Source organism: Myotis brandtii, unplaced genomic scaffold (assembly GCF_000412655.1).
Source record: "Myotis brandtii unplaced genomic scaffold, ASM41265v1 scaffold186, whole genome shotgun sequence".
NCBI lineage: Eukaryota > Metazoa > Chordata > Mammalia > Chiroptera > Vespertilionidae > Myotis > Myotis brandtii.
Genome location: NW_005356905.1, coordinates 1111636 through 1127781, shown reverse-complemented (window position 1 = coordinate 1127781; position 16146 = coordinate 1111636). Strand labels below are relative to the sequence as shown.

The 16146-nt window shown below is 39.2% G+C and overlaps 1 protein-coding gene across 3 annotated transcripts in view; it reads right to left on the bottom strand.

Moving 5' to 3' along the window:
* Positions 1-14653, bottom strand: part of MFSD1 (major facilitator superfamily domain containing 1) — an 18801-nt gene extending 4148 nt beyond the window's left edge. The window contains exons 1-14 of one of the 3 annotated variants that reach the window (XM_014537961.1): positions 14588-14643; positions 14091-14141; positions 13634-13746; positions 12455-12497; positions 11858-11925; positions 10034-10142; positions 8630-8732; positions 6633-6731; positions 6106-6217; positions 5108-5164; positions 4610-4766; positions 3012-3109; positions 2388-2500; positions 611-658 (exon numbers count right to left, since the gene is read on the bottom strand). In XM_014537961.1, the coding sequence (XP_014393447.1) occupies positions 611-658; positions 2388-2500; positions 3012-3109; positions 4610-4766; positions 5108-5164; positions 6106-6217; positions 6633-6731; positions 8630-8732; positions 10034-10142; positions 11858-11925; positions 12455-12497; positions 13634-13743 (1117 nt within the window). In that variant the 5' untranslated portion in view covers positions 13744-13746; positions 14091-14141; positions 14588-14643. Of the gene's footprint in view, positions 1-610; positions 659-2387; positions 2501-3011; positions 3110-4609; positions 4767-5107; positions 5165-6105; positions 6218-6632; positions 6732-8629; positions 8733-10033; positions 10143-11857; positions 11926-12454; positions 12498-13633; positions 13747-14090; positions 14142-14587 lie in introns of all 3 variants that reach the window. The other 2 variants (XM_014537960.1, XM_014537962.1) reach the window with 2 other exon arrangements.
* Positions 14654-16146: the final 1493 nt, after the last annotated feature.

The following is a 16146-nucleotide window of genomic DNA, read 5'->3' as shown; positions in this document are numbered from 1 at the left end:
ATTGATGGTTCTATCTCTCTCTCCCTCTCCCTTCCTCTCTGAAATCAATAAAAATATATTTTTTTAAAAATCCAAAATTTTCTAAAACTTACATTAAACAGGCCAGAAAGAACATGACAACAATTTTAATGAACGTGAAGGTCCAGAATACATAATCCTATATAATAAAAGCGTAATATGCTAAGTGTCCGACCAGTCGACCATTGGGTTGACTGTTCGACCAGTCGCTATGACATGCACTGACCACCAGGGGCAGACGCTCCAGTAGGTTAGCTTGCTGCTGGGGTCTGGCCAATCGGGACTGGGCGAGAGGCCAGAAACCTCCCTCGGTCTCTCCCTTGCCGGCCAGCCCTGATCCGCCTTGACAGGGACTGGGCAAGACAGCCCCGATGGCCCTGATCGCAGGCCAGGCCAAGGGACCCCACCCGTGCATGAATTCATGCACCAGCCCTCTAGTTATATAATGAAATGTTTCCATCACTATGGACAGAATGTCGTTATACTAGAGCTAAAACACTCGCTGGCTTCTAGAAAGGCATGCAGACATCCCAGTGACCCCACAAGATTATCTATCGTGGTTTAAGAAGAAAATGCCTAAACTTCTACTTACCTCGGGCACGGTTCACCAAGTAGAGTAAGACCACAGCTAAAAGTGACACTGGAAGTGAAAAAACACAGGACCCTTAAAAGACATGCACTTTTTCCCAATGATTCCTATGTCATCATAATTACGAAGTAAAACTTAGACAAATCAAATAAACCTTTATTAACTGGAATTTAAAAATAAAATCACTATTTACATGATTTTTCTGAAAGCACTGTAAATAAGTCATACACCATTTTCTCCAGGGGCTGCCTGAGCTCGGGGATGGCAAGGCCAGAAAAGGAGAAGCAGACACGCACAGGAGAGGGACGGACCCACCCACGGGTCATCCCTGCCACTCTTTCCTCTCACTTACAAGTGCTGGTCCTTCCCAGCACTTCCCCCAAACTCCTGCCAGCCCCTAGACTATTATTTTACAGAGAGCCAAACAGAATAAATCTTTTTTTTGGGGAGAGATAGGTCTGAAAATACCATGTCCATTTTACAAATTAATGAAACATTAGGATGTGGTCATTAGACTCCCAGAAGCCCAGAGCCAGCTCATACGTCAGAAAGTCAGATGCCTGGTTTTTTACCTTAACAGGTAAGGCCCACTTAGTTTATTTAAAATTAACATGGCAACAAAAACATTTTAAAATGATGTGCTATTTGATTTGGGAACCAAATAATATGAAACTGAAGCTTGAAATTAAACCATATGTTGCAGCATTAAAAGTAGACAAAAACAGCCCTAGCTGGTTTGACTCAGTGGATAGAACACCGGTCTGTGGACTGAAGGGTCCTACATTCAATTCTAGTCAAGGGCACATGCCCAGTTTGTGGGCTCGATCCCCAGTAGGGGACAAGCAGAAGGCAGCCAATCAATTGGCTCTCATCACTGATGTTTGTATCTCTCCATCCCTCTCCCTTCCTCTCTGAAATCAATAAAAATATATTTAGTTTTAAAAAAATAGACAAAAACACTTTCATGACCGTTTTTTAAACTCTTAAACACTTTCTTAAAACAAATAAAGCTTTTTTTTAAATTTGGTGTGCTTATTTCTAAAATATGAGATAAAATGTATTCAGGCTATATTCATAAGCATTTCTCTGCAAACACCATACTTCAAGTATAGATAGTCATTATTCCCTGTAAATGAAAACGAAGCCTGATAATATCTTCACTGGGATTTGCCTCTTTAAATACATATTATCAAAGTATAAAAGGCATCTTAATATATTATATGAGAATTTTTTTCAGATGAACACAATTTGTGTATGTGAAGACAATCAAAGGATAAATGCTGGTTTATTTTTATAGTTTTCAACTATATTCTAACACATGCTATTTTTAACCAACAAATCATTACAGGTAAAAATTACATAAAAGGACTAAGAATAAAAATAATTTAAAACTGCCTGATGAATTAACCCTGAGCACACCTAAATCACACATATATCCATATAGTCACACCTAGGACCCTTCAAAGGGTTCTACTTTAAAGGAGTAAATTTTTTTTTAATGTAAATATTTAAAACAGAAGATAACGCATATTCTACTGCTGCCTTTAAGAATAGGAATCTCCTGAAAAATGCCTGTGAATCTTCAGAGAACTACAAAGTCACCAGCTGGGAAGCTCTGATGCACAGGCTAAGAATCAGGCAAATCTGAGAGCTGCATCTTAGATATTTGATTTAAAAGAAGGGAAAACAGAAAGTAACAATAACACCTAAAAGCGGAAATAACAACATTCTGCTACATATTACAAGAAAGTAAACAAATGTTGCCACATGGCACACTTACAAGACACACAGGCAATGAAGAAAACTTCTAAAAACAAATATCCCCGAGTATCCAGTATCATGCCAGCAAGGATAGAAATTACCGCCAGACCAAGATTCTGAATGGACTGCATGCTGAAATCGAAGGAATATAAAAACACATTTCAATTTCCAGTCTTCATAGAGGAACAATTCACTATAAATATCAACATCTACAAACAACATGGTACTAGTGTTGAGACATTTTCAACCAGGGATTTTTTTAAATCCCATGACTGTTTCCTCTACTAAACTTCATGCTCAAAGGTAGGGGAGCTTGCCTTATTAAGTGCATTATGAACTCAAAACCAAGTGAATACAAACCAGAACTCAACTTCTCACTGGAGGCCCTCAGATACACAGGCAGTGGGGTGATAATGGCAGCAATTACCTCTCTGGGTTAGCTTAACTCCCGCTCCCTTGCTGGAGCATTTTCGTTGCTCCAAGTTAAGCATAAACAGATTAACTGAATTTTTTAGTTATTTCCAGGTTTAGAGCTGTCCCAGAAGCCTAAAGACGACTAGATTCAGGAGACCTGGAGTTTCATATGATAATAAGTTGGTACAGCAGAGAGAGACATCACATGATTCCTGGTGCAAATACTTACAAGCCATATGCAGTTCCCAGCTGATGTTCAGGAACTACAAACGCCACCATTGGCCACAATGCGCAGGCAAGCAATGAATAGGAGAGTCCCAGGAGACTCTATAGAAAGTGATACAGAAAAGGGTACAAGTCTTATACTAACCAAAGTGACTTTCCTTTGACGCAGATTAGCATGAGTGGCATATTAGCTAACATATGAATCTTCATGCAAATGTTATTGTAATCAGGTTAAAACTCATATTTAATCCAAAAATGTCCTGGCCCTCCCTTAGAAGTATCCCTCTAGTGAGAAAATACATGCACACTGTCTTAATCACATTATTTATATATATACATAACTGCCTGGGCCCAGGGTACAGTCAAGAACCAAGAAAGAAAACAAAGCTAATTTGTAAAAAAATTGTTGCCAATGTTTTAGACAAGCTAATTTTCCAATATTTATTAGGAATCTCAAGTTAAACAACCAAGGCAACATCATTTTTCTTCAATTAAAAAGGGAACTTTATCATTTAAATTAAAATAAGAGTTATACTTATCATGTGAGTAAAGATTAAAATAATGCCAATATCCAACAATGACAAGAACACTAAAAACAAATACATTCTTATATTACTGATAGAGCTCTACTGAATGTCTACCAAGATGTTAACTGTGCAAAGCCTCTACTATAGCATTTCTACTTCTAGGAACCTGTCCTACAGAATTCTCACCTAGTACACAGAGGCAAAAGGAAGTTTACAATTGTGAGTGCACGAAACAGAGTTTACTCTTGTATTATTAATTATTGTATTATTTTCCATAAGAACAACTGTGATCCTACTTTTGCCCCGCCATATATATATATATATTTTTTTTTTAAAGATATTCTTTTATTACAGGAAAGGAAAACAGCATTTACTCTTGTATTATTAATTATTGTATTATTTTCCATAAGAACTGTGATCCTACTTTTGCCCCACCATATATATATATATTTTTTTTTTAAGATATTCTTTTATTACAGGAAAGGAAAACAGCACTTCACCCTGTGGTCTTAAAAATGACACTCCGAAGAACAATCACAAAAATTTGATGAATTCCTTATCACTTTTTGACCTGCTAAACGTCAAAGACAAAAGGATGTGAAATCATGGATATTGGGCCGATAGTTCTCCGAAGAACAATCACAAAAATTTGATGAATTCCTTACTTTTTGACCTGCTAAACGTCAAAGACAAAGGATGTGAAATCATGGATATTGGGCAGATAGTTTTTTTTGCCACCTATAATGGAAGGACAACTTTTCATGAAGTACAGAAAAATAAATGGAACTAATAAGCACTTTGGCTTTCAAAAGACTATTTTATTTCAGATACTATTTTGGCATTGAGGTTACCCTATTAAATAAGTCAAATGAAATTAAAAATACCCAATGCATTAGTAATTAATATTTATGCACTTTAAAAATACTAGTAGTTATTTTGTAGACACTGAAATCAACTCATTGTTTTCCCCACTGTCACAAAGCACTGCTATCAGAGGAGCTGAGTGGCTCCTGACATGCAATTTACAGGGTCCCCCTGAAGCCCCGAGCCCCCCAGGTGTGAACAGCCACATTACCATAGCAATCCAAGGGTTCCACAGCGTGAAGGCCAGCAGCATGTGGGAAGCAAGGGTGGTCACCACTGCACACAGAACCCAGATGATGTTCTTCCCTGTTTTATCCACCATGAGCCCAAATATTGGGGACATGGGAGCTGATATGACATATACAACACTGCCCAGAGAATATAAAAGGTATTATTTAATGAAATATATCCCAGCTACCGAAAAAAAAAAATCCAAGTCCCTAAATCCATTAGGCAAAGCAAACCCTAGCACATTTAGTTTAACAATCTTCTAAAATAGTCATTGGTAAACAGGAATATAAAGATATAAAGAGTGGTCCAACACTTCTTTGGTTTTCCATTAATGCAAAGATGGCCACTCAGGATCAAGTCCCAATTTAATTTTGATTTCACACTGTGGATGTTACATCACATACGTCTTATAACATTTGATCATAATTAAAGACCCACACTAGGTACACAATAAGCACTTACAGAATTAATGAAATACCTGTTAATAGCACTTGCTGCCTGGGAAGAAAATCCAAATTTCTCTATAAAGAACACTCTAAAATAAAGAGAGAGAGAAATAAGCACTTTAGAGAGAACTACTCTGTTTTCTGTTTTGTTTTTGAATAAAGGCAGAATAAAAACTGAATACAATAATTCTAAGCTTAGTCAACTTTTTCTTCTTGATACTATTTTCCCACCTTATTTGAAATCATTCACATTCAAGTAACTGGCTAAAACTTTAGTGTTTATGTAAATATTTCACTAACTAAATAAAATATACTGATGCCTATTTTTTCCCCTATTTTCATATACTGCAAACAGTACACACAAATGTTCAGAAAACCAATGCACTACCACAGGGGATTAAGAGAGCTTCTTTTCCATAAAAGCTGTATTGACCAGGTTTTTTGCTATATAATGCATAGGGTTCTTGTCTCAAATTATTTAGAATTACAGCCTGAATTTTAAGGATTTTATTACAAACACACACACCCATAAACACATTCACTCTCACACACTGTTCTGTTTAAGCAGCTGCCAAAGAAAAAAGACAGAGAGGTAGAAGATAAAGCAAGAAAAATTTGATTTGAATCCTGAATTTGAATGTGGAGGAATTACAGTCCTAAGAAATAAAAATATGCCCAATCACTATAAGCCAGTATGCTGTCTCCATTCTCAATAAGAAGCTTCCTAACCAAGGAATAAAGATGAAATTTCAAAAAATACTAACCTAAAATCAAGCAGTAAAATAAACCAGTATTTTGAATCAAAAACTGTTATTAGGTATTTCTTCAAAAAATATTAAAAATATATTAAACAATACTAAACCTTAAGCTAAGAAAATCAGTTGTATCCCAGGATATGAAACAATTCCTGTGTATATATATATAAACTATAAGCAGAGAAGCAAGATTAACAGCTTAAACAATTACATTTATGTGATTGGAATCTCATTATAATTTAGTCAGCAGAAGTGGAATGCTAGAGAATACTCACTTCCCCAGTCCAATGAAAGGGAACACCGCCACATAATAGAAGACACAGATGATAAATATGAGCCACAAGGGCAAGGAGAAGTCTTTCACATCGGTTAGCTTAATAACTTCACCTTAGACAAGAAAGGGAAGAGGCATCAGTATAATTTCACATAACAAGATCATTTTTCATTGATCATGTGATTAACCTCTGCAATTCAGTCGAAAAACACTTTCTCAGTAAATAACTGGGACATAGTTTCTGGGATAACTTAAAAAGACATGAGAAAAAGCAAAACCTAAGATTAGTATCTACCTACCTAATGATGAGGAATACTCGTCATTTTGCAAATACACAAAGAACATATAAGGGGGAACATGTCCCCCAAAATTTAGACAAATAGAAACAAATTTGGAAATAAGAGATCAAAAGCCATGTTTTAAGCCTCACTGGGTTTACAACACTGCATTAGCAACTTGCATAATTGTACATTATTTCAAAAAGGCCATAATTCCCCAAAGTCCCACTCTTCTCGCATTGAGACTCACCTGTTTTTCCTTGTTCTTTATGAAGAATTCTTTCTGCTCTCTGATCCAAGTAAGCAAGGGCCAAGGCACAAATTAGTGAAAGAATACAGGTTATACCCCCTGTGATTAAAAAAAAAAGAGAGAGAGAGAGATTTTTAAAAGAGAGCCAGACTGAAGGTTCCTTAAAACACAGCACATCACATTAACAGCCGAAAAATTTAGCAACCAAAGGGGATAGTATTTCGATACATGTAAGAAAAGCCCACAATTACAAGTGAGGAGAGAAGGAAGGGAAGAGCATGTGGTAAGCATTCAACAAACAGTAGTCACTATTACTACATTATTTCCCAGTAGAAGGTTGGAGAATAGATGGAAAAGATTAGAACAAACTAGTCCACTCTTCTAATGCAGAATACAAATGGAAGAAAGCTGATAACCAGCTAGCAAGTTAGTCCTACTTTCTTAATTCAGTCTAAGCACCAATTGTTAATGGATGTCGGGGGAGGGGGGGTTATAAAAGCAAAGTCTGATTCCGTGATCACCTCATTTTATTCTGATTCCTTCCCAACATCCGTCACCCTTGCTCCTAACCTCTGGCAGCCTGGGGGCCCCACCTTCCCACGCACAGCTCACTCAGACTCTCTTTCCTATGCATATTCAGCATTACTCACTAACGCTGACCTCATATTACTACTGTGAATCAGATAATTAATCAAGTTTACACTTGTCAAGAATTTTAAAAAGAAGCTTAGTAGCTCCGGCCAGGTGGCTCAGTTAGTTGAGTGTTGTCCCATACACCAAAAAGGTTACAGGTTCAATTCCTGGGCAGGGCACATTCCTAGGTTTCAGATTCCACATATGGGAAGCAACTAAATCAATAAACATATTTTCATGTGAGGATTTAAAAAAAAAATAAAAGTTTAGTAAAATAAATGCATCTTTAACTAGCTGACATATGGTCCAGTGGAAAAACTCCTGAAAGGACAGACAGCAGACATTAGTTCTGTTTCTGCCACTAACAAGCTGAATGATCTTAAACACAGAACTTAACCTCTCTGGGCTTAAATTTCTCCAACTGTAAAATAAGAGACTTTGATTCATAATGGCACAGGTCTTTTCTGGCACTAAAATTCTTTAACATTCTCAAACTCTCCATCATGGAGGGAACGAGAAGAAATACTAAAGAGCATTTAGAGTAAGAAAGAGGGTTTAAGTAAGGCAAAGGATTTGAGGAGACGTGGGAGGAGGAGGAGTCTCTAGGTACGAGTCTCCTGTTTAGGATTACCACTCCACTGTCCTCTTTTTACCAGGCTGTATCAAGGAAATCTAAGGAATGAAAGATGGCACAGGACATTCACCCCACCTCACAGGTCACTCAAGGGCTCTGTAAGCAGCCCTCTTCACATCATGGGGCTCAGGTAGACAAGTTCACTGCTCAGAGAAAAAGCACCGGTGGTGGAATCCATTTGCTTCCCAGTGACCCGCCCAGCCATCAGCAGGTGGAGCCTCAGCTAAGAGAACTTAGGGCCAGGAGGAACCTGTACAGTTTTGGCCCAATACCCGCAATCTCACAGAAAAGAAAAATGAGACACAGAGGTTACCTTCCTTGTCCAGGGTGACTGACCTGTCAGAGCCAGGACTAGAACCCAGGCTCCTGACCCCCAACTTAGTGGATTTCCCACCACACTGTATCATCTCTACAAAATCTAAGCTCTACATTTCTAAATTCCTGATGGTTTCAGAGTTTTCACATACATGCTCTCCGTTAATCATCAGGGCAATGCTTAAGTAGACAAGAATAGGACAAGATCCTCTTTTTTTTTTTAAGAACATAGAAATGAAAACAAAAGCATGAATGCCTCGCTGTATCTAATCAGGTCAAGTAACTCATGAATTGTGCGGGCAAAATTATAACCAACGTGGTCTAACCCTGATTCCAGGGTTCCTTCCTCTCTGCCACGATACTTCCTATGACGTGTTCAGAGGAGACAGAACGTGGGACATCAGGATTCACTAACCAATCATAAGTGTGACTCCAAGGGTTGTGTGACCAGCAGAACCCAACGAAGCTTCAACCTTGGAATACAGCCATCCCATGAGGTTCATGTTTACTGTACTTCCCTGCAAGAGAGGGGGGAAAAAATCAACCTGTATCTTCGATATCGCCCTGCCTTGTTCAAAAACTAGGATGTGAGGTGGCTTAGAGAATAGATATATAGGACTCAGATTAAACAGAGGTAAAATTTTTAAAAAACATTAGAAAGGAAAAAACTAAAGCCACAGAGATTACTACACACCAAAAAATGCCAATTTATAGAAAATGCCTAGTATTCAAAATAGCACAGTACATTTGTAACTTCCTAGTAGCCTAAACAAAAAATGAAACTCGAGTTACAAAATTCACAGGGAACTGATGACAAAAAAGAACCTTAGCTCAGAAAAAGCACAGCTCTTCCTGGAACTGACATCTGAAAAAGAATGTGTCTTCTCATTGTCCATAAGAAGATGGTAAAAGTTATAGATAACATCCTCATTCGTTTAGTCATTCATGTAGCAATTACTGAGCCCTAATTTTATGTCAGTCACTGTTCTAGGTATCAGAAAAACCATAAGGAACAGAACAAAAAAAAAAATTTAGCTCTCATAGGGCTTATGCTTTAGTGGGGTGGGTAAAAGAGGTATATTAAATAGTGCTTAAAAATGCTTGAAAAAAAAGGGGGAACATATAAAACAGGGAAGGAGAATATAAAGAAGTGGAGGCCTCCCTGAGAATGTGACTTTGGAGTAAAAGCCTGAAGGAAGTTAGCTGTGAGGACATCTGGGGGAACAGCAATCCAGGCATAAGGAACAGCCAACCACAGGAAATGAGCCTGTCTGACCAAGAACTCAAGAGCTGTCTTCATAAGCAAAATGGTGGTGCACAGCAAGGAGGTAGACATTAACTCCAGAGGGCAAGTTTGGAGCAATCAGTAAGAGCTACTTGTGCAGGCAGATTCACCTCTATGTGAACTTGAACTTCATAAAGTCAACTGAAGTCGATGGGCTGCCCCATCACACAGTGAGCTTCGATCACTTGAAAACAGGCAAGCAGAGCCAGGAGATGACCGTATGTGAGGACTTTCATAGCAGGGATGCCCAAATGGATAAGACATTAGAGCATGAAACCTGCTAAGATCCATTCCAATGCTCAGATTCTCTGAACTAATGAATGTTCATTTAGCCATGTTAGACTGTTTCTAAGGGAAGTAAGATTAGAAATGCCTTAAAGTAAGGTACATGCTATACTGTGGTCTACAGAAATATATTAAAAAATCAATACCTAATCTGTCATACATGACCCTTCACCCTGTAAATTTTAAGAGATCCCTGTGATATTCAATCCTGTGCTTCCTATTTGGCTTCATTAGGTTTGCCGTACTTACAATTCTAGCCATGCTAAGTTGGAGCCCAAACACCAGGTTCAGTTCTTTGCCTTTAAACCAACTCACAGCATATGTATTCTGGGCAACTGCTAAGGACTCCCCACCAATCCTAAAAGTGGGGAAAGGAAGAAAAGTCAAGCTTTTGAAGAAAAACCAGTCAGCAGCAGCAGGTTTAAAGCTCTGACACCCCTCTAACTGTCCATAAGAAGATGGTAAAAGTTATAGATGGTGGTGTCGCTGCCCCCTCCCCTGAATCCACCATAGACTATGGTAAATGTAACGCTGTGTGACCCAAGACTGGGTCATAGAAGATGAATCTGCTTTTTCATCAAACACTCGCACATGGAGCCCTGAGCCACCCTGTAATAAGTCCAACTACCCTGAGTTCACCATGCGGTGAGAGAGCCAAGCCATGCTACACGGAGAGGCCACTCTCAGGCACTGCAGCCGGCAGTGCAAGTCTTCAAGTCGCCCCAGCCAGGTGCCAGCCAAGTGAATCAACGAGCTCTCAGATGACTCCAGCCCGGAGCCGTCCATGCAGCTTTCCAGCTGAGGCTCCAGGCAGCAGGTGCACAGACAAGCTGTCCACACTGTACCCTGTCCAAATTCCTGACCCACACAGTCCACTGCGAAGCTTTGGGGAACCTGATGTGCTGCGATAATAACCATGACAGGCAAGAAAGGACTCTGGGTTACCACATCACCATCTATGTGACATAAAAATGCTCATGTGAAGCCCTGGCTGGTTTGGCTCAGTTTTTTTTCATGATGTGAAGAGTGAGCCATGCTTTGTGAAAACACAAAAATTCACTTTTCAGGTGCATACCTTCCATATGCAACGTTCTCCTTTCTTTCTGTTATATATATATTTTTTTTATTTTTTTTTAAATGTTCATGTGAAGAGTGAGCCATGCTTTGTGAAAACACAAAAATTCACTTTTCAGGTGCATACCTTCCATATGCAACGTTCTCCTACTTTCTTTCTGTAAGTTCTACACACTGACCAGCCCCACACCCAGGCCTTCAGCTTCTCTTCCATATCCTAACTCTGAGCCTTCTTCACCTCTCCGTCCTAGTTCAAAAACAGTTTCCCTCTCTTCTGCTTATCCAAACCCTACACTGATATCAAGGCCCACTTTGTCCATGAAGCCACTTCTGACAACAGTTCCATATGAATCCTTTATTTTTATATACATTTCATTTCCTTTTCTCTCCCTTAGAACAGTTTTTGGAGTATGTCATGTGTCTACAGGTCCTTGGTACAAATGAAAATATTGAATGAATTGTGCTTTTAAGTTAAAAACTAAATAAGTTATTTCATCTGGGTTAGGAAGACCAAGGCTGGACTCAGAATGGGCTTACTGAACAACACTGAAATTCATGAAGGCTATTGGTATTTTGTTCATTCAAGCCTTTTCAACAGGTTCAAAAGGACCTGCGCTTGGCCACTAAGAAACAGCAAACTGTCTGTGAATCACCAACCTAGAAACTGATGGTCTACACTATCATCTACAAATGAGGTTTAAATCATAGTCTTCAATGTATCAGAACAGCAAAACACCTAGGAAAAACATCATTTCTAGAGAACTATCTAATATTCAAACCCACACAGAGTTAAATTAACTATGGTCACTCAAAATTGTTACTTACTTTAAAGGAAAATTAAGACAACCAATAAACAGTCTTGTGTATATGTGGCTACATATCAAGGACTTGAAGTAATTCTCCATAAGAGACAATAATATATTTTTTAAATCCTTAATAAACTGATAGCTGAACACTAAAAACAATATATTAGGACAAATGAAATTATGCATAACTTACCCAAACACAAACCTTCCAAATTCCATCAGCCAAAAAGCATTAAATATTCCACCCAAAGCAAAAATAACCTATAATATAGAATATAACATAGAATCAATTAAAAAGTTAATTAAAGGTATTCAAGAGAAATAAGTAACTTATGATGAATCACAGCTTCTACCATAATTTTAGTATTCCTTGTTAGTAAATCTGTGAAATTAAAACATTAATGTTCGCCCTAACCGGTTTGGCTTAGTGGCTAGAGCGTTGGCCTGCGGACTGAAGGGTCCCAGGTTCAATTCCGGTCAAGGGCATGTATCTTGGTTGCGGGCACATCCCCAGTAGGGGGTGTGCAAGAGGCAGCTGATCGATGTTTCTAACTCTCTATCCCTCTCCCTTCCTCTCTGTAAAAAAATCAATAAAATATATTTTTTTTAAAAAACAAAAACATTAATGTTCATCTGTCTCAAGCCTTAAAATGAATTATGCCTTCTACTATATGGGCATTTGTGGGCGTTGCTTAATTCAGTTAGGCATTCATTAAAAACATCTTTGCCAGAATTAGAAAAGAATTCATGGCACTATCACTTACTCAATGAATGTTTTCGCCTTCCTTACCTGTCCAATGCAAACAAAGCAGCTAAAAATGATGGTGCCCCATCTGTTGGGAGAGAATATGAATTAAGAGTATGTCAGTCACCACATCTTTCAGTCATGTTTTCTTTGACCCCTCTCTTTTTTAAAATGACAAATACCAACCATGTTAATACAGTTCACTCAAAGATTCTACACTTGGAACATCTGATTAATGTTTCCCCAGAGTAATAACATGCCTATGTTAGAAGAGCCTTAACGAGCACAGGAGTAAACGACCTTCCGAAACTCAAGCCCTCTCTCCACCTGGTGAAATGGCCACACCGCACTCAGCACTGGAAAACCCACTATGGCCCCAAGGCAATTCATGGCCCATCCTGTCAACCTAAGTGAGCAAGGTCTGTAACATACGAAGCGGAATCTATCCTCCTGCAGTTTCCAGCTAATTCTATCCTTTTAGATCAAGCAAAATAAACATAATTCTTCCTTTATACCCTAACTCTTCAAAATGTTTTAAAGTTAGTCCCCAAGTCTAAACACTCAGTTTCTTCAATTCTTTTCCACCAGACATGGTTGGGAGACCCTTCATCATTTTGCCCTCTGTCTCCTGAAAATATTCCCAGTCTACACCCCTCTTAAAGCCTCCACTAACAACACACCTACAATCATAAAAATGAAAAGTAACAAAGCTTTTAGTGTGATTTCTCCCTCAGTATCTAATAGAAGTGGTCACAAAGTTCAACCCAAAGAACAGCAGAAAGGGAAAGTCTCAATAGGGAGAGGCAAATACTACAGATGTGCTGGTTACTGTACATCCATCTCAATCCTCATAACCACCTTGCAAGGCAGGGATTATTATCCATATCCAACCAGTAAGGAAACTGGAGCTCAGAAAGCCAGGAACAGCTCGGAGAGTTGGAAACTGAGCAAGTGGCAGTAATGGGATTCGGACCGTGGCCTGCCTGATCCCAAATGGGGGCATACCTGAGCTACCTTATTTCATGAGACCCAATCTTAACTGAAATACCAACCTACTTTCAAAAACCAATTCCAGAGACATAAAAATATCTTTAAATAAATATTAAAGCAGATTATCACGGCAATACAGAATCTTATTCAGTTCTTTCTAGAAATTTAATTTAGTTCTGTGTTTTCCTAATAATCAGATTTTTGCCATAGGCGAAATATTTTTTTCAAGCTTACCGTATTCCAAATACTCGGTCTATCAAAAAGCCACCCAGGAAACACAAAACTACATTGGGCCAAGAATACCAGGCATACAGCAACATGAATTTCGTGGTATTCACCTGCATATCCTATATGAAAAAAAAACAAAAACTATTTTTTTCCAAATAGTTAAAATTAGTAACTAACAAATTAAAACCTTTTTTTTTTTTTTTCTGTGTAGGGCAGGAATTTCTTAACCATTTGTAGTCACTTAAGTGCTTTGGTTTCTCATGGCAGCTATGGCCTCTGCCTGAGAAAAAGGTCACATCTGGGACCTTCTTGGGTCAGCATGCCATTCCAGATCCCCCACTATGGAGACCACCTCTGTCTGCATCTGCCCAAATATCTATCTTCTCTTTGCCCTATACTAACTGCACTGGGGCTCCCCACCAAATGGAAAAAATAATCTTAGCCTCCCCCTACTAACTCGTACCTTCTTTCCCTTTCATTCTAGAATGTGAAGGGCCAATCTATGCATTTCTCCCTGTCCAAAGACAAAGAAAAGAGACTATCAAAATGCACAAGAAATTGGAACTATCAAATTCATTTTTACAAAACCAACGTGGACAATCCTCTGCAATCAGTATCCACATTTTAAAAACAACAACAAAACATACTAGCAAATCATTTGTCATTCAGGTGATTACTCCAAGGGAGAGTGAAAGGCAAACAAAAGTCTCCTAATACTTTCGGTAATACTGAGGAAATAGCACATAATTATTTATCTGAGTGTGAAACAATATCAAGTTACACATGAGTGCTATAAACGAATTTTGTGACCACTCATTCCAACTCACAAATACTCCTTGGTGACTACAGATATTAAAATGGACTAACTGGAGACTGTTGCAGACTAGGCAACCTGAGAGCTAATGAAGCCTCAACAAATACACCTTCCCTAAAGCAAACAAAGGTGAAAAATCAACTTACCCGTTTAACCTGAGTCTGAAGGGCAGCAGGATTATCATAGCAAAAATAGCTGCCTAGAAAAAAGAAAGAACAAATATTTTCTAAGCACAAATATTATCCACATAATAGTTTCATCTTGTAATTACTACTCAAATGGTGATTTTTAAATGTTTATACTTGAGGTTCGAGGACTGACACTATGGAAACTTTTTTGAACCTTTTCCCTGCCCATCATTATTTTCTAAGCTGTAGCCAAATAATCCAGAGAACACATGTCAAATCACTTACAAATTATTAGCCAGCATATACAGCAGTGGTTCCCAACCTTTTCGTGGCCATGCCCCACCTAAGCATCTCTAAAATCCTGATGTCCCCCTCCCCCCATAACATAGAATTCTTATTATTCAAAAAGTGAACTCCTATTCATGTGGAGGAAGCCTAAAAGGCAATTAACTTGGTCTAAACAGGCTTCCAAAGAACATGGCATCCATGAAAGAGAAAATTAAAAGAACAAAAGGACAGTTGAAGTACTGAGGAAGAAATCAGTAAGAAATTGTTAAAAAATAATAATAATATGAATTGATATGAAAAAATAGCAAATAAAGTCTCAAAACATATAATAGAGAACTGAAATACATAAATATGTCACAATATATTTATACTAGAGGCCCAGTGCACGAAATTCATGCACTCGATGGGGGGGGTCCCTCAGCTCAGCCTGCGCCCTCGCAGTCTGGGACCCCTCAGGGGATGTCTGCCTGACGGCTTAGGCCCATCAGGGGGAGTGGGCTTAAGCCACCAGTCGAACATCCTTAGCGCTGCTGTGGAGGCAAGAGAGGCTCATGCCACCACCAGTGGAGGCAAGAGAGGCTCCTGCCACCACCACTGCGCTCGCCGGCTGTGAGCCCAACTTCTGGCTGAGCAGTGCTCTCCCTGTGGGATTGGGCTGAAACCAGATCTCTGATATCCCCTGAGGGGTCCCGGCTTGCGAGAGGGCGCAGGCCAGGCCGAGGGATCCCACCAGTGCACTATGGAAGCTGGGGAGAGATGCAGGAGGTTGGCTAGCCGGGGAAGGGCCATGAGGGTGCTGCAGGGCATGTCTGGCCCTTCTTGCTCAGTCCTGATCAGCCAGACCCCAGCAGCAAGCTAACCTACCAGTTGGAATGTGTGCCCCGATGGTCAGTGCACATCATAGCAACTGGTCAATCGGTCGACCAGTTGACTGTCTGCCCCCTGGTGGTCAGTGCATGTCATAGCGAGCAGTTGAGTGGCCTTAGCATATCATTAGCATATTACACTTTGATTGGTTGAATGGCTGACCTGTCAACAGCACACTTAACATATGAGGCTTTTATTATATAGGATACTGTATGTGAGGCCCCCTAGGACCATAAGAAATGCAAAAAATTCACTGTTAGTAACTCATTCTCAAATTGCCCCCCTTAAAAATCAAATTGCCCCCCTGTGAGGTGTGTGCCCCACATTGGGAACCACTGATATACAGCAAGTATTGGGGACCTGAACCATGAAGTTAACAACTAATTGTTCTTCCATTTTATTTTCATGATGCTTCATATATG